This window comes from Cetorhinus maximus, chromosome 1, assembly GCF_964194155.1.
Source record: "Cetorhinus maximus chromosome 1, sCetMax3.hap1.1, whole genome shotgun sequence".
Classification (NCBI taxonomy): Eukaryota; Metazoa; Chordata; class Chondrichthyes; order Lamniformes; family Cetorhinidae; genus Cetorhinus; species Cetorhinus maximus.
Genome location: NC_135879.1, coordinates 240525083 through 240545760, shown reverse-complemented (window position 1 = coordinate 240545760; position 20678 = coordinate 240525083). Strand labels below are relative to the sequence as shown.

The following is a 20678-nucleotide window of genomic DNA, read 5'->3' as shown; positions in this document are numbered from 1 at the left end:
GTAAGAGAACAGGAGAAATAGTTTTAGTGGCAGGAGATTGAAGCTTTGGAATTCATTATTAATGACAACTTGCATCTATATATAGCGCCTTCAAAATAGTAAAATTACCCAAGGCATTTCTCAGGAAGGTTTTGAGACAAATGTTAATAGCGAGACAAAGGACGGGGTGACTGAATACTTGGTCAGAGAGGTAGGTCTTTCAGAGTGATTTTGAGAAGGGGGCGGGAGAAGGAGAGACAGAGATTTAAGGAGGGAATTCCACAGGTTGGAGCCGACACTGGCACCGATGGTGGGGTTAAGAAAATGGAAACTGCCCGGTAACAGACTTCTGGTTGGCCCTTGCGCCCAAAGGACTTTCATGGCCTAGTTAATGTTTGCAGATATGATTTAATAATTGGTGTGCTCTTCCCCAGCCAGTAACCTTCCACCACAGGTTTGTACCCATTGATGAGAGTTCCAACTAGCAGCGAAAAAGTTTAAGAATCTTGATGTCTGCCCCACTTTATATTTTCTTTTCTCTTTTCTATCAACAGCCCAGCTCAAGGCCTTGGTGTTGGGGGCCCAGGAGTGTGGAATTGAGTTTGTGTACGCAATCTCCCCAGGACAGGACATCACCTTCTCCAGCTCGTGTGACCTGGCCTTATTGAAGCAGAAATTGAGGCAGGTAGTGTGAATATTGATCTGTATAGAATACCTGGACCAGTGAGACTGTGTAAATGACCGTTGTATTAATGAAAGGACAGAGTGGGTGTTGGGTCCTGCCTTATCACTCCTGGGAACCAGTCACAATTGTTATTAACTCGCTGCTCATTCACTGTCTCAAGGAGGAATCTGGAGCTGGGCCAGGATTTATTGCTCTGGAGAACTGAGTGGCTTAGGTCTGAAGTCGCACGTCGGCCAGAACTTCGTGAACCTGGTGGGCTTTTAACGACAACAACGATTTCATTGTCGTCGTTAGACTTTTAATTCCAGATTTTCAAACCCAGGTCCTCAAAGAATTCCCCCGGGTTTCTGGAGTACTAGTCAAGTGACATTACCACTACGCCACCGCCTCCCCATATTTGTCCCCTCTTCTGAATAAAAGGGTTCTAAATGAAATGCTGATAGCCATGGCTCACTTGCCTTTTGTGTCAGGAGGTCATGGGTTCAAATCCCACTCCTTGGCTTGGACGCATAATCGAGGCTGATGATCCAGTGCAGGACTGAGGGAGTGCTGCACTGTCGAAGGTGCTGTCTTTTTGGGCAGACGTTAAACTGGGGCATCATCTGCCCTTTCAGATAGTTGTAAGAGAGCCTGTGGCGCTATTCAGGGAAGCGCAGGGGAGTTCTGCTGGTCAATAATTATCCCTCAACCAACATCAGTTAACAATCATTTATCTCATTGATGTTTGTGGGAGCTTGCTGTGCGCAGATCAGCTGCAGTGTTTCCAGCGGTGACTTCGCAAAGCGCTTTGGACTTATTGAGGTTGTGTAAGATGCTAGATATAAAGTTTTTCTTCAACAGTGGTAGAACAGTAATCACAGTATCACTAGTCATAGCAACAGAAATGTAGCTGCCCTGTAACAACAACTTGCATTTGTACAGCACCTTTGATGCAGAAAAACATTCATGGTGGGTCACAGGAGCCTAAACAGATGAGCCAAATTTGAGGCACGAGGAAGGTCAAAGAGATGATTTTGAAGGAGACTCTTAAAGGAAGAGAGGGAGATGGAGAGATGGACGGGCCTAGGGAGAGCGTGGGGCCGAGTGGCTGAAGGCACTGGTCATGTTATAGTGGAGCAAAGGGAGAGTGGAGGGATGTGGGAGAGGCCAGAGTTAGAGGAATGGAGGGTCATGGTGCTGGAGGAGGTTACAGAGCCAGGGAGGAGGCAAGGCCATAAAGGGATTTAAAGGTGAAGAAGGGAATTTTAATTGGAGGCATTGGAGGACTGAGAGCCAATGTAATTCAGCGAGCAGATAGGCATTGTGTGATTGGGACTTCTGCATATGAGGATACCAGCAGCAGAATTTTGCATGTGCTGAGGTTTACCCTCTTGAGGAGTTTGGTATACGAGCGGGAGTGATTCAGAACCTTGGTCAGACCTCAGCTGGAGTCACCGCATTCAGTTCTGGGTTCCACACCTCAGGAAGGAATGTGATTAGCCCATCAAAGTCACAGGCTGAAAGAGCTAGAAAATTGGGGCAGTTTTTAAAATTAATTTTTACGGGATGTGTGTGTCACTGGCTAGACCAGCATTTATTGCCCATCCCTAATTGCCCTTGAGAAGGTGGTGGGTGAGCTGCCTTCTTGAACTGCTGCAGTCCATGTGGTGTAGGTACATCCACAGTGCTGTTAGGGAGGGAGTTCCAGGATTTTGACCCAGCGACAGTGAAGGAACGGCGATATATTTCCAAGTCAGGATGGTGAGTGGCTTGGAGGGGAACTTGCAGGTGGTGGCGTTCCCATCTATCTGCTGCCCTTGTCCTTCTAGATGGCAGTGATTGTGGGTTTGGAAGGTGCTGCCTAAGGAGCCTTGATGTGTTTCTGAAGTGCATTTTGTAGATGGTACACACTGATGTGACTGTTCATCGGTAGTGGAGGGAGTGAATGTTTCTGAATGTGGTGCTAATAAGCAGACTGCTTTGTCCTGAATGGGGGCAAGCTTCTTGAGTGATGTTAGAGCTGCACTCATCCAGGCAAGCAGAGAGTATTCCATCACACTCCTGACTTGTGCCTTGTAGATGGTGGACAGGCTTTGGGGTGTCAGCTGGTGAGTCACTCGTTGCAGGATTCCTAGCCTCTGACCTGCTCTTGTATCCACAGTATTCATATAGCTAGTCCAGTTCAGTTTCTGGTCAATGGTAACCCCCCAGGATGTTGATGGTGGGCAATTCAGTGATGGTAATGCCATTGAATGTCGAGGGGCAATGGTTAGATCCTTTCTTGTTGGTGATGGTCATTGCCTGGCACTTGTGTGGCATGGATGTTACTTGCCACTTGTCAGCCCAAACCCAGATATTGTCCAGGTCTTGCTGCATATGGACATGGACTGCTTCAGTATCTGAGGGGTCTCGAGTGGTGCTGGATATTGTTCAATCATCAGTCAACATCCCCACTTCTGATCTTATGTTGGAAGGAAGGTTATTGGTGAAGGAGCTGATGAAGGTTTGGCTCAGGGACAGGACACCGGTGGCTTTGTGTCACAATTTTGGTCATGACTGCAGTGTTTGTGAGCTCTGGGCTGTTAACTAATTCTGGCCTCTTGAGCATCCCCGGTTTTTATCACTCCATCTTTGGTAAACATGGCTTTAGCTGCCAGGGCTCCAAACTCTGAAATTCCCTCCCTAAATTCCTCTTATGTCTGTGCCTGTCTCGCTTTCTCTCTGTCCCTCCCTCCCAACCTTGCCTTTCCTCCTTTAAGACACTCCTTAAAATTTAATGTTAATGTTGCCCAGATTGGTTGCTGGGATGAGGGGATTGTCCTGTGAGAAGAGATGGAGTAGTCTAGGCCTATATTCCCTGGAGTTTAGAAGAATGAGAGGTGATCTCATTGAAACATATAAAATTCTAAAGGGTAAATACTGAGAAAATATTCCCCCAGACTGTGGAATCTAGAACATGGAGTCACGGTTTCAGAATAAGGGGCTGATCATTTAGGACTGAGACGAGGAGAAATTTCTTCACTCAAAGGGTTGCGAATCTTTGGAAATCTCTACCCCACCCTCCCGAGGGTTGTGGAGGCTCAGTCCTTGAGTATGTTCAAAGCAGAGGTCAGTAGGATTTTTGGGCACTGAGGCAATGAAGGGGTATGAGGCTAGTGTGAGAGGATGGTGTTGAGGTAGATCAGCCATGATCTTGTCGAAATGTGGAACAGGCTCTAGGAGACAAATGGCCTAATCCAGCTTTTTGTTATGTTCTTGTAGCCAATCTTTTGGTCACCTGACCTAATATCACCTTATGTGGCTCCATGCCAAAGCATGTTTACTTTGCTCCTATGAAGTGCCTTGGGACGTTTGGCTATGTTAATGGTGCACTCGAAATGTAAGTTGTTGTTGCATTGCCGGGGTCACTGCTGCCACTTGAGACTATTGCTATCGGCGTTCTTGGTGTAATTGTGGATTTCTCGCCGCTTGCTCCCGCTGACCTCTCTGGTGCCCTCTGCCCTCCTGCAGGTCAAAGGGTTCGGGTGCATGGCCTTCGCCATCCTGTTTGATGACATCAACCACGCCATGTGCCCCACCGACAAAGAAGCCTTCAGCTCGTTCGCTCACGCTCAGACGTCGGTGGCCAATGAGATTTACCGGTACTTGGGGGAGCCTCCTGTCTTCCTGTTCTGCCCTACTGGTAGGTTAGCACAATGCGCGTGAGTGCGAAACGGGAGCGTGGATCCAGGCCGAAGGTCCTTTTGGGACTCCCGCCTGGCTGGTGTTGCAGATCCACCTGCAAAGAAACATGGCTGCTTCCGAAATGCACGCATTTCTTGGATATAAGTTAGGGATTCATTAATCTAATCGGCGATTGAGGAGAAACTTCTTTACCCGGAGAGCGACGAGACTACACAAAGTGGTTGAGGCGAATGGTATAGCCTTAAGGGAAAGCTAGATAAAGGCACAATGGGGTGAGGATGAGGAGGTTTTCATGATGGGGTTGAGATTAAAGGGTGGAAGGAGTGTGGACTCTGGACCAAAGATAAAAACAAAAAACTGCGGATGCTGGAAATCCAAAACAAAAACAGAATTACCTGGAAAAACTCAGCAGGTCTGGCAGCATCGGCGGAGAAGAAAAGAGTTGACGTTTCGAGTCCTCATGACCCTTCAGCAGAACAGGGTTCTGTTGAAGGGTCATGAGGACTCGAAACGTCAAACCAGTGTAGACCGGTTGGGTTGAACGGCTTGTTTCTGTGCTCCTTGCCCTGGACTTTACTGGCTCTTTCTGTCTCTTCCACCTCTGTCTTGTCCTCTCTTGACTCAACAATAACAACAACTTGCATTTGTATAGCACCTTTCAACAAAATTAAAACATTCCAAAACACTTCACGGACTTCATGGAATTTGGCACTGAGCTACACAGGCAGACATTAGGGCCTGGATTTTCACCCCTGAGGCAAGTCCACAGTCGAAAATTTCCCAGAAACCGTTCAGTGGCAGCTACAGGGGCTGCCGAGTGCCGAGGCAGGCTAGTTAAAAGGTGTTCCTCAGTTGTGTGGTTGAATATTAGGCCCCCTAGCCCTCACCCCACACCCCCACTAATTCCTCATGCCCCATCTATGCCAACTCATGCCAACCCACACCCCCACTAATTCCTCATGCCCCATCTATGCCAATGCATGCCAACCCCCACCCCCACTCACCTTCGTTGGCCCCTCATATCCTCCATGCCAACCTATGCCCCTCCACTCATCCCCATGGCCCTTTTTTAGTCCCTATGCCAACTTAGTGCTAACTCATACCAAAACAAACCCACCCACCGCCCTTTGCCCTTACACCCTTCGTGCCATCTCACCCAGCATCCACCATGGGCAGACCTCAGGAGCCATGCTGAGATGAAATAAAATTAAGTTCTAAGTATCTATTACAGACTTCAATATGTGAGGAAAAGCACTGTTATTAATAAAAGTTCATTCAACGCATTTAAATCCCTTCAGTACTTAATCCCGTATAAAACCAAACATTTGTATTCAAAACCCCACATCAAAGACAGCTAATCCCTTAATAAATCTTGGAGTTATCAATCAGCATCCCCCACCCCCCACCACCACAGTGATAATGACAGGTTGTGGAAGCAGTCAAGCAATAATAATTCTATAATGGCGGCCCTTAGGGTTATGCTAACAAACAGCTATTGAAACTGTAAACACTCATTTTTTTTCAACTCAGAGGTACAGACAGGCTTTCTTTTTTAAATTTAAAGGGAAGGGGATTTAAGTAACTTGATAGCGTGACTGTTCCACAGAGCTTATCCACCTTTTACGGGCCTTTTACTTATTACAGATGTCACGTGCTGCGGGATACAGCCCTTGCTTCAGAGAAATGGAGTCTGTTTGAACTCGGCACTGAGTTCCCGTGGCCCTGCTGGGTTTGGATTTCCCCGCATGCAAGTCACACCCCTCCCTCCTTTCCCTACTGGTGGAATTAGGATCTGTTGGAAATGGGGGTGGGACTTCTAGATCCAGGGTCCCGGCACCATTTTGATAGAACACGGGAGTCTCCATGACCCTTGCGAATATCTAGGCCTAGGACAGATGACCAAAAGCTTGGTCAGAGAGCGTGGTGGAGAGGTTTAGGGTGGGAATTCCAGAGTTTAGGGCAGTGGTGGAACCATTAAAATCAGGGATGTGCAAGAGACCAGGTTTGGAGGAATTCGGATATCTCAGAGGGCTGGAGGATGGTATAGAGGTAGCAGGGAGGGGCGGGGGCGTGAACCTGGCCTCAGAACTGTACAGCTCTTTCCTCCTTCAAAATTGAACTTTCCTGCTTCATTCAGTCTTGGAGGGGATCTGCTCTGAGCATTTTACTGAGACTTCTTGGTAAATATAAAGGGAGCAACACTGTGCCTCATTGTAGCTCAACGCATAGTCTAGCAAAGCGCCATCACCGGGCCTCCTCCTGTGGTTGTAGTGTGACTTGTGCTTGTGTGCAAACATGTACACACGGTTGCACCCGTGTGGATCATTGCAATAACATTATAAGAACTAAAGTATGAGGACAGAACAAAAACGATGTTGAATTTGCACAAGACATTGGTCGGGTATCGTTTGGAGTGTGGCCTGCAGTTTGGGCTCCCCATTACACAAAGGGTGTTAGAGTCATGGGAAAGGCGCAGTGGAGTTTGTCAAGCCTGACAGTTGTGCAACCAAACACCTCATCGCCCTCCGTCTCCACCCCTCACAGCACCCTTCCAAGGCATTCAGTCTACAAGGGGAGACACAAAAAAACAAAGGAGAAAAAATACCTGTGGCTAAACCTGGTAAAAACACCGAATTACCCCCTGATCGGCTTTGTCCATCCCTATCTGTAACCTCCTCCAGCCCCTTACATCCCTCCCTATCTCTGTAACCTCCTCCAGCCCCCTACATCCCTCCCTATCTCTGTAACCTCCTCCAGCCCCCTACATCCCTCCCTATCTCTGTAACCTCCTCCAGCCCCCTACATCCCTCCCTATCTCTGTAACCTCCTCCAGCTCTACAACCCTCTGAGATCTCTGTACTTCTCCAATTCTGGCATTCACTCTCTCACTCTCTCACCCTTCCACTCTCTCACTCTCTCACCCTCTCACCCTCTCTCGTTCTCACTCTCTTGTTCTCGCTCTCTCGTTCTCGCTCTCTCGTTCTCGCTCTCTCGTTCTCGCTCTCTCGTTCTCGCTCTCTCGTTCTCGCTCTCTCGTTCTCGCTCTCTCGCTCTCTCTCGCTCTCTCTCGCTCTCTCGCTCTCTCGCTCTCTCGCTCTCTCGCTCTCTCTCTCTCTTTCTCTCTCTCTCTCTTCCATTAAGGTACTCATAAGAATTGACCTCCTTGACCAAACTTACCATCTCTCCATGTGACATGGGATTAGATTTCACCTGGTAACACGCTGTGAAACTCATTGGGATAGTTCCCTAACTACATTAAAAGTGGGATTATAGTTATTGCCTTTTGTAACTGTCCAGTAATTTTTATTGATTTACTTATATTACCTTTGCTCCTCTGCTGCACCTAATCTCTCATGTCACTGGTGTCTGCAAGGACATTTCAGTGTTTTTTTGCTACTTTTTGGTCTTGGGACCAATGCCAGTGTCCAGAGGGTTCTCAAGGGACAGATGGGTGAAGCACCAGAGGTAGCCCCGGACTCCCACCGACTTGCACCTTGAGGTGGGAAGGATGGAGAAATTGCCACAGACACACAAACACACACTCAGACATGAACACACAGGCACACACTGACACACACACACATAGAGACACAAACACACACACACAGACACGAACACACAGGCACACACTGACACACACACACATAGAGACACAAACACACACAGACACGAACACACAGGCACACACTGACACACACACACATAGAGACACAAACACACACATACACAGACACGAACACACAGGCACACACTGACACACACACACATAGAGACACAAACACACACTCACACGAACACACAGGCACACACTGACACACACACACATAGAGACACAAACACACACACACACACGAACACACAGGCACACACTGACACACACAGAGACACAAACACACACACACAGACACGAACACACAGGCACACACTGACACACACACATAGAGACACAAACACACACATACACAGACACGAACACACACACACACACACACACACACACACATAGAGACACAAACACACACACTCACACACGAACACACACAGACATGAACACAGACAAGCACACACACCAACGTACGAATTGGCGAACCTTGGTTTCTCCCTTCAGTTTTTGACTAGAATTCCATCCCAACACCGGAATTTTAGGCTTTGCACTTCTCTGATATTTTTAGTGGTTTTAAATCCATCAGTAGAAACGGCCACCCGGCAGCATCCGGTCTTGTTCCTTTGGTTTGTGGCTCAAAAATGCAGTTAACAGAAAAAAAAGTCTTCAGCCTTCCCTGTGTCTCTGGTTGTGTTTCAGAATACTGCAGTTCCTTGTGCTACCCCAGTCTCAGCAAGTCCTGCTACCTGAAGGTCATAGGAGACGACCTTCACCCTGGGATTGGTGTCATCTGGACAGGTATGAGGCAGACACCTCACTTTCGGTACACCACGACAGTCTGATGGCTTAATTATTTTGTTGCAGGACAGATTTTTTCTAATTCTTTTGACACTCGGGCAGTATTGGCAAGGCTGCATTTATTACCCCGACTTAGCTGATCTGAGGGCTTTCAGAATCAACTATGTAGTCATGTGGTAGGCAGATTGGGTAAGGATGGAAATTTCCCTTCCCTGAAAGAAAGAAAGAACCTGCATTTATATAGCCTCTTTCACAAACTCAGGATATCTGAGTGCATTTCAAGCCAGTGAAGTACTTAAGAAATCGCATGGTCAAACAGGACTTGAGTATTGCTGGAAAGGCGGATATGTTGCCAAAGCATTCCATCTTACATTCATCTGGACAAATACAAGAATGCAAAATTTCAAACACTTTATATTTCAGGAGAAAAGGGTGTTGACTGGCTGGTAAGTTTTTTTTTATTCGTTCATGGAATATGGGTGTCGCTGGCTGGGCCAGCATTTATTGCCCACCCCTAATTGCCCTTGAGAAGGTGGTGAACCGCTGCAGTCCATGTGGTTATAGGTACAACCACAGTGCTGTATGGGAGGAGGTTCCAGGATTGTGGTGCCAATTAAGTGGGCTGCTTTGTCCTGGACGGTGTCAAACTTCTTGAGTGTTGTGGGAGCTGCACTCATCCAGGTAAGTGGAGAGTATTCCATCACACTCCTGACTTGTGCCTTGTAGATGATGGACAGGCTTTGGGGAGTCAGGAGGTGAGTTACACGTCGCACGATTCCTAGCCTCTGACCTGCTCTTGTAGCCACAGTATTTATATGGCTAGTCCAGTTCAGTTTCTGGTCAATGGTAACCCCCAGGATGTTGATAGTGGGGGATTCAGTAATGAAAATGCCATTGAACATCAAGGGGCAATGGTTGGATTCTCTCTTGTTGGAGATGGTCATTGCCTGACACTTGTGTGACGTGAATGTTACTTGCCACTTGGCAGCCCAAGCCTGGATATTGTCCAGGTCTTGCTGAACTTGGACATGGACTGCTTCAGTATCTGAGGAGTCACGAATGGTGCGGAACATTGTGCAATCATCAACGAACATCACCACTTCTGACCTTATGATGGAAGGAAAGTCATTGATGAAGCAGCTGAAGATGGTTGGGCCGAGGACACTACCCTGAGGAACTCCTGCGGTGATGTCCTGGAGCTGAGATGACTGACATCCAACAATTGCAACCATCTTCCTTTGTGCTAGGTATGACTCCAACCAGTGGAGAGTTTTCCCCCTGATTCCCATTGACTCCAGTTTTGCTAGGGCTCCTTGATGCCACACTCGGTTAAATGAGGCCTTGATGTCAAGGGCAGTCACTCTCCCCTCATCCCTGGAGTTCAGATCTTTTGTCCATGTTTGAACCAAAACTGTAATGAGGTCAGGAGCTAAGTGGCCCAGGCGGAACTCAAACTGAACGTCAGTGAGCAGGTTATTGCTAAGCAAGTGCCACTTGAAGCACTGTTGATGATCCCTTCCATTGCTTTACTGATGATGGAGAGTAGACTGATGGGGTGGTAATTGGCCAGGTTGGATTTGTTCTGCTGGGCAATTTTCCACATAGCCGGGTAGATGCCAGTGTTGTAGCTGTAATGGAACTGCTTGGCTAAGAGCGCGGCAAGTTCTGGAGCACAAGTCTTCAGTTCTGTTGCCAGAATATTGGCAGGGCCCATGGCCTTTGCAGTTCAGCCTTCAGCCGTTTCTTGATTTTACATGGAATGATTCGAATTGGCTGGGGATCTCCGGAGGAGGCCGAGATGGATCATCCAGTTGGCATTTCCGGCTGAAGATTGTTGCAAATGCTTCAGCTTTATCTTTTGCATTGATGTGCTGGGCTCCTCCATCATTGAGGATGGGGATATTTGTGGAGCCTCCTCCTCCAGTGAGTTGTTTAATTATCCACCACCATTCACAACTGGATGTGGCAGGACTGCAGAGCTTAGATCTGATCCATTGGTTGTGGGATCGCTTAGCTCTGTCTATCACTTGCTGCTTGGCATGCAAATAGTCCTGTTTTATAGCTTCACCAGGTTGACACCTCATTTTAGGTATGTCTGGTGCTGCTCCTGGCACGTCCTCCTGCACTCTTCATTGAACCAGGGTTGATCCCCTGGCTTGGTGCTAATGGTAGAGTGGGGGATATGCTGGGCCATGAGGTTACAGATTGTGTTTGTGTACAATTCTGCTGCTGCTGATGGCCCACAGAGCCTCATGGATGCCCAGTCCTAAGTTGCTAGATCTGTTTGAAATCTATCCCATTTAGCCACACAACACAATGGAGGGTATCCTCAATGTGAAGGCAGGACACTGTCTCCACAATGACTATGCGGTGGTCACTCCTACCGATACTGTCATGGACAGATGCATCTGCGGCAGGCAGGTTGGTGAGGATGAGGTCAACTATGTTTTTCCCTCTTGTTGGTTCCCTCACCACCTGCCACAGCCCCAGTCCAGCTGCTATGTCCTTTAGGACTTGGCCAGCTCAGTCAGTAGTGGTGCTATCGAGCCACTCTTGGTGATGGACATTGAAGTCCCCCACCCAGAGTACATTCTGCACCCTTGCCACCCTCAATGATTCCTCCAAGTGATGTTCAACATGGAGGAGCACTGATTCATCAGCTGAGGGAGGACAGTACATGGTAATCAGCAGGAGGTTTCCTTGCCCATGTTTGACCTGATGCCATGAGACTTCATGGGGTCCAGAGTCGATGTCCAGGACTCCCAGGGCAACTCCCTCCCGACTGTATACCACAGTGCCCACCACCTCTGCAGGATCTGTGCTGCCGGTGGGACAGGACATACCCAGGGATGGTGATGGTGGTGTCTGGGACATTATCTGTGAGGAACGATTCCGTGAGGATGACTATGCCAGGCTGTTGCTTGACTAGTCTGTGAGACAGTTCACCTAATTTTGGCACTAGTCCCCAGATGTTTGTAAGGAGGACTTTGCAGGGTCGACAGGGCTGAGTTTGATGTTATCTAGGTCGATGCCAGGCAGTCTGTCCAGTTTCTTTGATTTAGACTTCGCAGAGGTTTGGTTTGATACAACTGAGGGGTTTGCTAGGCCATTTCAGAGGGTATTTAAGAGTCAACCACATTGCTGTGGATCTGGAGTCACGAGTGGGTCAGACCAGGTAAGGATGGCAGATTTCCTTCCCTAAAGGGCATTAGTGAACCAGATTTTTACAACAATCAGGCAATGGTTTCAGACTTTTAATTCAAATTCACATTTCACCACCTGCCACGAGATTTGAACCCAGGTCCCCTGGGTCTCTGGAATACTAGTCCAGCGACAACACCGCTACACCACCACCTCCCCTGAGTCGACACTGATTGACCGAGGCGCTGCCTTGAAGATGATGACGAAAAGCCTCAGCAACACGTCTCTCTTTCCAGCAATACTTAAGATGCTCTTTGAAACTTATCTCCTCAACCAAGGTTTTAGCCGTCTGCCCTGAATATCCCCTTCAGTTCAATGGCCATTGACATTCCTGTGATGGGTTTATACACTAACCTGACGGTTTTAACACCCATGTTTTAAATCCTGGTTCCAGCTCACAAATTTATCACCGCATTTATCCAATTCGATGTCCGCCTACCTTGGTGGGATTTGAACTCACGATCTACTGGGCTGTTAATACTAGTAACGTTATCCCTAACATCTCCAAGCCACTTAACAGGTTAAATGGAAGAAAGACTCGCCTTTATATGGCGTCTTTCACAAACCGCAGGACATCTTCAAGTGCTTTACAGTCGATCGAGTATTCTTGAAGTGCAGTCACTCTTATAATGTAGGAAACATGGCAGCCAATTTGCGCACAGCAAGCTCCCACAAACAGCAACTGGCACTAATCAGATGTCGGCCTTTTGTAATTTTATCTTTTGTGTAGATTTGTGAAGCGTTGACTTGCATTCATTTCCTAAAACTATTTTGCACTTTTCTCTCTGGCCTGAGGGTGGGGGAAAGGTGGAAACAACAATTTTCATGATGTGTTTTTAATATCTCATCCAGCAGGGCCTCAGTATTCCCTGGATTTTGTACTCGAATCCCTCGGGTGGGGTTGAAACCCACTGAAAGGCAGCCATTGACTGTGGGTTTTAACCCCCCGAGGGATTCGAGTGAGGAGTTGATGTTCTTCTGAACTTTGCGAAGGGGTAATAATGATCCGAGAGCGGATTAAAATAAGCGGCGCTTTTATGTATCTGCGCATTTTAGGGACCACCGTTATCTCCAAGGAGGTCACACCGGAATCGGTGCAGGAGGTTCAGGACGTCATCAAACGACGGCCACTGATATGGGACAACCTTCACGCCAATGACTACGCCCAGAGACGGGTTTTCCTCGGGCCCTACAAAGGCCGCCCCTCCAACCTGGTCTCCAGGCTGCACGGCATGCTGCTCAACCCCAACTGTGAGCTGGAGGCCAATTACATTCCCATTCACACCCTGGCCACGTGGTTCCGATGTGGGAAAGGAACAGAGATGGAGGGTAAGTGGCAGGCTTTCTGCGCGATCGAACCGTTGAGGGGTGTGGAGTCCACTTCCTGCTGCCGGGACTGGGTCTGGTGGGGCGGTGGGGGGGGAGGGGCGATGGTTGGGGTGAAGGCAGGGGATATGGGTAGGTCAGGTGGGGGTGGGTCAGGTGGGAGTGGGGTGCAGTTTGGTGGGGGAGATGGGTGGGGGTGGGTCAGGTGGGGGTGGGGTGCAGTTTGGTGGGGGAGATGGGTGGGGGTGGGTTAGGTGTGAGCGGAGGTGTGGGGTTTGGGTTAGGGCGGGTTTGGTGGGGGTGGGGTGCAGTCTGGCGGGGAGAGATGGGGTGGGTTTGGGACAAGTGGGGATAGAATAGGATGGGCTGGGAAAAATTCTCATTGCTTCTACCTGACTGACCTTCCCACTAAATTTGTTCACTCCTCCCCACCCCACCCCACCTCACAACACCATCCCATCACTGACACCCGTACCACCCAGAGCCTATCTTGCTCCTGTAAAGCACTTTCATTCGTTCATTCCCTGGATGTGGACATTGCTGGCAAAGCTGACACTGATTGCCACCCTGTGAAGATGGTGATGTGCCACCTTTGAAAACAAGTGGTTTGGTAGCAGCTGAATGACTCGCTGGGCCACTGCACAGAGCAGTTCAGAGTTACCCCTCCTGGAGAGGGAGTGGAGTCACACATAGGCCTGGACTGGGTAAAGAGGGGACGTTTCCTTCCCTAAAGGACATCAGTCAGCCAGATGGGTTTTTAACGACATCCTGACGCCTTTGTGGTCACTTTTACTGAGACCAGCATTTTAATTTCTCCTTGAACTGAATTCAGATTCTCAGATCGGGATTGGAACTCGCGTTCCCTGCACTGTTGGTGCAGTGACCAACTCCAGCAGTGCTTGTGAGGTACAAAGAGTCCTGCAGTTGTCAATTCTGACAGGGACCCACGAGGCGTCACGTTACTCGGGATGAATTCCAGCTTTCCGATAACCGCCTTCCCCGGAGTTTGTTTTAATTTCACGGGGCTGTGTGCAGGATGAGGGAGTGGGGAGGGTTCCCTGCGGATGGGCGTGCTGAGATGTTCTAACAGAGAGATTTACTGTTAATCTCATCCCAGATGGTGAGAAGGGCACTGAGTCCTGCCAGCCATACTGTCCCGACGAAGCCTTGAACTTGGCACTGGATGACTGGGTGAAGGAAGTGAACAGACCTCTGTGCCCAAGTGAGTGAATTTATGCTTGTGTGTGTTTGTGTGAGTGTTTGTGCACATGTGTATATTTTTATAACCTTTTCTTTCAATAGAGAAGGAACTTGCATTCATATATGTCTCTTAATGCATTCTTGGGAACGTAGAGTGGAAATCATGCTTCAATTTTATACCATGCCTGGAATGCTGTGTTTGGTTCTGGACACCATATCTCCGGGAGGTTGGATTGGTCTTGGAGGGAGTGCAACATAGGTGTACTAGAATGACACCTGGACTTTAAGGATTAAATTCCCAGGAATGATTATACCATCTAGGGTTGTCTTCCTTTGAATTTGGAAGATTATGGGGTAATTTGCCCAAAGTGTTCAGGGTATTACGGGGAACCCATAGTGTAGATAGAGAGAAGCTACTCCTGCTGGCTGGGAAAGACTAGGGGGCTCAACCTTTTGGAGTGAAAGTAGGAAACACTTCCACACCCAGAGTTATATAAGGTTTAAGTTAGCAAAAAGACAATGAGCAAAAATGATTGATTGGTGAAGGGCAGTTTGAGTGGGATGAAAAATGATCTGCTCCAGGTAAATTTCAATTAAAGATCGGCAGGCAAAACTGTAATGGAACAACGGGCTGCCTATAAAGAGGAGATGGTTCGGGTGGAGTCGGGGGGAAAGGTAGAGCAAGTGGAGCCAATGCTCCCTGGATGAAGAGAGAGATAGAGGGTAAGATGAAGCTGAGAAAGCATGTGTATGGCAGATGGCAGGTTGATTAATGCAAGTGAGAACCAGGTTGAGTATAGGAAGTTTGGAGGCAAAGTGAAAAAGGAAATTGGAGGCAAAGGGAGAGCATGAGGAAAGACTGGCAGCTAACATAAAGAGGAACCCCAGGGATTGATTTTCAGTTTGGGGTCAGGAATCTGGATTCCGATGTGAAGGATGGCGGGATTAACTTCCTTGAATTGGTCTTCCCCGCAGGTAGACAACTGCTTAAGGAAGAAGTGGAAGGACAGCTCAGGAGCAAACTCTCCGATGTGTTCACCCAGAATGGGAACATTGAACCAAGGACTGAGAAGCCAAGTACGAGCACTACTGACTTACTGCCTCAGGGCAGCCCCACAAAAGAGCTGGAGTTGGGCAAGACCAGAGATGTCCCTTCCTTGTGTAAGCAGACCCAAGAAGGTCCAGAGATGAGCGTTGGCCATCGATCAGTGACTGAGGTTGGTCGGGAGGCAGAAGGTGAGCAGACCGGGCCTGGGGATTCTGAGAAAGATGGCACTTTGCCAACTCCTGAGAAACGGGGAGCGGAGTCAGTGGGAACCGTTGACCTTGACCGCCCGAAGCCTTTGAGTGGGCCGCCTGCTGGCAACGAGGGTTGCGGAGCGATGGAGCGAGATGGGGCCGAGGGTGGCCCAGAGCAGGATGAAGGCGGGGATCGCGTGTCTCCTGCAGGAAGGACGCTGCCCCTCACGGGAGCCTTGACCCCGGATGACTTGCGGCTGATGGTGGACCTATTTCACCTGCCCTATGAGCACGGGGAGGAGACTGCTGGCCTCCTCCGTGAGTTTCATTGGCTTAAAACCAACAGTGACTTTGTGAGTGTCAACACCAAGATGGAGTCGAAGAAGGTAAGCCCAAGGAAAACGGAGGCTGGGGTGAAGATTGGGGTGAAGTTGGGGAGCAGAACTGAGGCAAGCCAAGAGAATCTTACAGGGCAGAAGGAGGCCATTCAGCCCATTTTACCTGTGCCAACGCTTTGAGCTATCCAATTAGTCCCACTTCCCCTACCCTTTCCTCACAGCCCTACAACTTTAATCCATTTTAATGTTTATCCAATTCCCAACTGAATGTTACTATTGAATCTGCTTCCACCTCCCTTCCGGGCAGTGTATTCCAGACCATAGCACCTTGCTGCACAGAACGATTGCCCCTCATCTGACCTCGGCCAATTTTCTTAAGCCTTCAAGAAGCTCCAGAAATCTACAAGTTGGGTTTTCCCAGAGCTCCCGCCTTTAAATTGCATTTAAAACTTTGGACTTTGAGCCCTGGTCAGTCCCTGGCCGGATTGAGCGGGTGATCAGCTGTCAGTCCAGAAGGCCAGGCAACAGGCTTGGGTTAGAGTGGAGTGGAGTGGAGTGGAGTGGAGTGGAGTGGAGTGGAGTGGAGTGGAGTGGAGTGGAGTGGAGTGGAGGGAAGGCCAGATCGTGGGTCACCAGGGGGAGGAGGTGAGGGTGGCTAGAGAGTTTGGCAGAGGTGGGCGGGAGACAGGGAGACCTCACGGGTCTCAATAGTAGGCAAGGGCAGAGAGGCACAGAACAGAAAAGCCTGGGGATGGGGGTGGGGGCAGCATGTACTGGGTGCAGGATAGGAGGTAGAGAAAACTTGGGGGGTGGGGGTGGGAGGGGTTGGTGCAGGGGAACGGTGAAATCTGGGGAGTAGGAGATAGAAACCTTGGGGTGAGTGGAGAAAGGAGAAATCTAGAGGGAGTAAGGGGACGGAGAGATCTTAGGGTGGTGGGTAGGGGACAAAGAGATTTAGGGGCAGGCAATGGACAAATTTGGGTTGGGGGCAGAGAACTAAGGGAGGGGCTCAAGAATTTGGTCACTGAGGGTCTAGAGATTGGGGGGATGCAGGGCTGAAGCATTTGGGAGGGGGTGTGGTTGCTGGTGATATTGTAGGGATTGGGAGGAAGGTGGGGAGATTAGTAGGTTGTAATGGGGAGGGGCGGTAGGCCAGCGGAGGGGGAGCACTCCTGCTCCCCTTGGCCCACAAGCAGTGCTGGGAAGTCACTTACCTGCTGCCTCCCCTAGTTGCTGGATAACCTGGGAAACCTGGCCCACATCCTGCTAAAACTTGGCATAGTGGTATTGTCACTGGACTAGTATTGCAAAGACCCGGGGTAATGACCTGGGTTCAAATCCCACCATGACAGATGGTGAAATTTGAATTCAATAAAAATCTTGAATTAAGAGTCTGATGATGACCACGAAACCATTTATTGATTGTTGTAAAAACTGCCCTTTAGGGAAGGAAACCTGCCGTCCTTACCTGGTCTGGCCTACATGTGACTCCAGACCCACAGCAATGTGGTTGACTCTTAAATGCCCTATGAACTAGGGCAATTAGGGATGGGCACCAAATGCTGGCCTAGCCAGAGGCACCCACATCCCATGAATGAATAAAAAAAATATTTAAATGGCAGACCTGCTTGAGGAATGGAAGCTAATTAGCCCGTCCTTCAACATGTCTCTGTTAAAAGGGGCTGCATTAGTCGGGGGGGGGTTGGGATAGGGTTTCCCATTTTCACCTCACTGCCCATCTCCTGGGGAGTTTCAGTTCACCCAGTACTCCAGCTGAGTCCTGACCAGAAAGCTGGAGAGTAACCTCCACGTTTTTTATACTCGATATTTATAAAGTTATGGATCCAGTATGCTTTTTTGAAAACATAAAACTGACCTTCCCGGAGATTTGCGCTCCTGTTTCCTGACTCTACATAAAAAGCCTGCTCTCTGATCTCAGGTCAGAGACAAGGACCATTCAGAACGGAGGGTTCAATGGAGTTTCAGTCACGAGGTCAATGTTTCTAAACACCAGAAGAAGTGAAGGAAGACCATATGATGAATAGGATTCAAGAATTTAAACAAATTAAACAATTTAAACATCTTCTGGTGGCTAACCTCTCATTACCATTGCCAGTAAAATCGTTAAAAGTGCTCGTTAAGGACCCGTTGACAATTTGACTAGAAGTGGCGGCCACAGAACATCTTAAATTTGTGATCTCTGCTCACACACAATGAGGAAATCTTGCCTCTGGCAGGCCACATATTTTTGACGAGTGTTCCTTGGCACATAACTTCTCTTAACCTCCAAAGCTTCATATATGACTTCATGGAAATTCCCCCATTTTCTTGGTCACTCACCCGTTTCAGCTTGCCCACCCGGTTTGACATCAGAGGCGGAGTTAGGTGTCAAAGGATTGTGGGGGGGAGGGTGTGGGAGAAGGTTTGGGAAACAGCAAGAAGGACTGAGGAAGACTTTGGGAAGATGTGAACGGATCAGGGAGATGGACAGAGTAGAGAGAACTTCACTCTGTATGTGACCCACACTATGCCTGACCCTGCTAGTGCTTGATGCTATCGCTGGAGGAGCTTTAATTGGTAAAACCTTCATACCTTAAACACAAAATTCATTCCCCCCCACCCCCCGACCCCACAAAAAATAATGACATTCTGCTTAGAGTCATTCATCTATACAAGAGACAGCCACTGATTCTAAAGGATTGATCGTTGATTAAAGGGAGACTGAAAGGGGGAGTGAAGGCGATGGATTGTTGGTTACAGGGAAAGTGGGAGAGTGAGGGTGATTGGTCATTGATTAAGGGGAGAGTTGGAGAATGAGATCGATGGACCATTGATCAAGGGGAGAGCGAGGCCGATGGGTTATTGATTAAGGGGAGGCTGGGAGAGTGACATTGATGGGTTGTTGATTAAGGGGGGAATGAAGTTGGTGGATATTTTGAGGGCGGAGTGAGTTTGGTGAACCTTTGAATAAGGGAAAGTGAGGGAGGAGTGAGGTTGGTGAATCTTTGAGTAAGGGAGAGTGAGGGGGAGTGAGGTTGGTAGATTCTGAATAAGGGAGAGTGAGGGAGGAGTGAGGTTGGTAGATTCTGAGTAAGGGAGGAGTGACAGTGGAAGGAGGAAGGGAAGGAACCGAAAAAGATTTTGGGTGAAAGAGTTGGAGGGATGGTGCTAGGTGGCTGAGTGAGCTAGCGACGTGGCGAATGTCGGCCTTGTGACCTGGTCTCCACCTTGTCCCATCTTACTTCCACAGGCAGAGGAATGGAGAGCCCGATCGTGTGCGTTCCAGCTCGCCTGTGATAGGATCGTCCGGCTGTACCGACAGCTCATGAGCAGCTCCAACAGGGCAATAGTCTACGACCTTTACCCTTATCTCTGGGATATCAGGAACACGCTATTGGTTGCCAAGGCGTTTATTATGTGGCTGGGTGAGTGAGAAGCTCCACTTACACTGTTCTTAGTGAAGATTAGACACTGGGTAAAGGTGATGCTCCTGATGGACTGTGCAGTTTGATTGTGAGCACCATGGAATTGCTGTAAGTATTTGACAGGGGGAGTAGTAAACTTCAACTGATTCATCTTTCCAAATGATTGTCACCCAAAGGAGCGCACCTGGCAAAATGGACCATTTAACCTAAAGTGGTTGTGTTATTTACAATTTTCCGCTATTCCTTTCTCCACAGACTATTCTAACTGTGCGTGAGTCTGTTGTGAACTGGTTGATATTAATGGTTTTCTAAGGTGACATGAGCATGGAGTGTAAATAATGCACCGTGAGAGTTTGGCCTTGGTATTCAGCACGAGACCACAGATCTAGAGAAGTCAGAAAACAGCTTCCTAAGATTTAACAGATTTGGCAAAGAGGGGAGATGAGGGATTTTAATTTTTGCAAATTGCTGTGAACTAGAATGTGCTGTCTGAAAGGGCGGTGGAAGCAGATTCAATAAGATCTTTCAAAAAGGGGATTAGATAAATACTTGAAAAGGAATAATTGCAAGACCTTGGAGAAAGAACAGAGTGAGACTAAGTTCAGAGCTCGTCAAAGAGCTGATGCAGACACAGTGGACCGAACGGCTTCTCTCTGTGAGGTATGATTCAATGTTTTGAGTATTTATTTTTAAAAAAAGTCAGATTTAGGTAGAGATTGACAACACTGCAGTCCTGTTGTGTTAAGTCATTCTGAAGCCAGTTGTTGAAATAGGAAACCAGACACTAATCATTTACTTAATACTAGGTTTATTTACAGAATGTGACATTGCAAATGTCTGCCTCCTCCCTAACCAACACCCAAGAGTGTCTCATATGTGTTAAAGATACTGAATCACGCTCTCCGCCTGCACACCCTTAACCTTAATGATACAATTATCATTCTGTACCTGCACTTCTGGAAAAACAGATGGCGGTGTTATTTTGTTTAATTCTATTCGTGGGAAAAATTCCTTTGTTGGGTTTACAATAATGACTGTTATGGGAAATGTTTTTGATGATAATTCTTCCTGCCTGTAATAAGCTCTTGTTAATAATTAACTCTGTTTCCCTAGATGGCAGAATCGAGAGAGACACTTACTCATTCAACTCTTGGATGAACTGCTTCCAGTGTGAGTATCGGGTTTTAACAACACAATGACTCTTGTTATGGTCATAGGAT

At 48.2% G+C, this 20678-nt stretch overlaps 1 protein-coding gene across 1 annotated transcript in view; it reads left to right on the top strand.

The window, feature by feature from the left end:
• Window positions 1-20678, top strand: part of LOC144688336 (protein O-GlcNAcase-like) — a 56264-nt gene that overhangs the window by 16155 nt on the left and 19431 nt on the right. Inside the window, exons 3-10 of the mRNA XM_078554771.1 lie at window positions 534-664; window positions 4154-4325; window positions 8631-8729; window positions 12987-13259; window positions 14374-14478; window positions 15432-16081; window positions 19284-19458; window positions 20572-20628. Of these exons, the coding sequence (XP_078410897.1) occupies window positions 534-664; window positions 4154-4325; window positions 8631-8729; window positions 12987-13259; window positions 14374-14478; window positions 15432-16081; window positions 19284-19458; window positions 20572-20628 (1662 nt within the window). The remainder of the gene's footprint in view (window positions 1-533; window positions 665-4153; window positions 4326-8630; window positions 8730-12986; window positions 13260-14373; window positions 14479-15431; window positions 16082-19283; window positions 19459-20571; window positions 20629-20678) is intronic.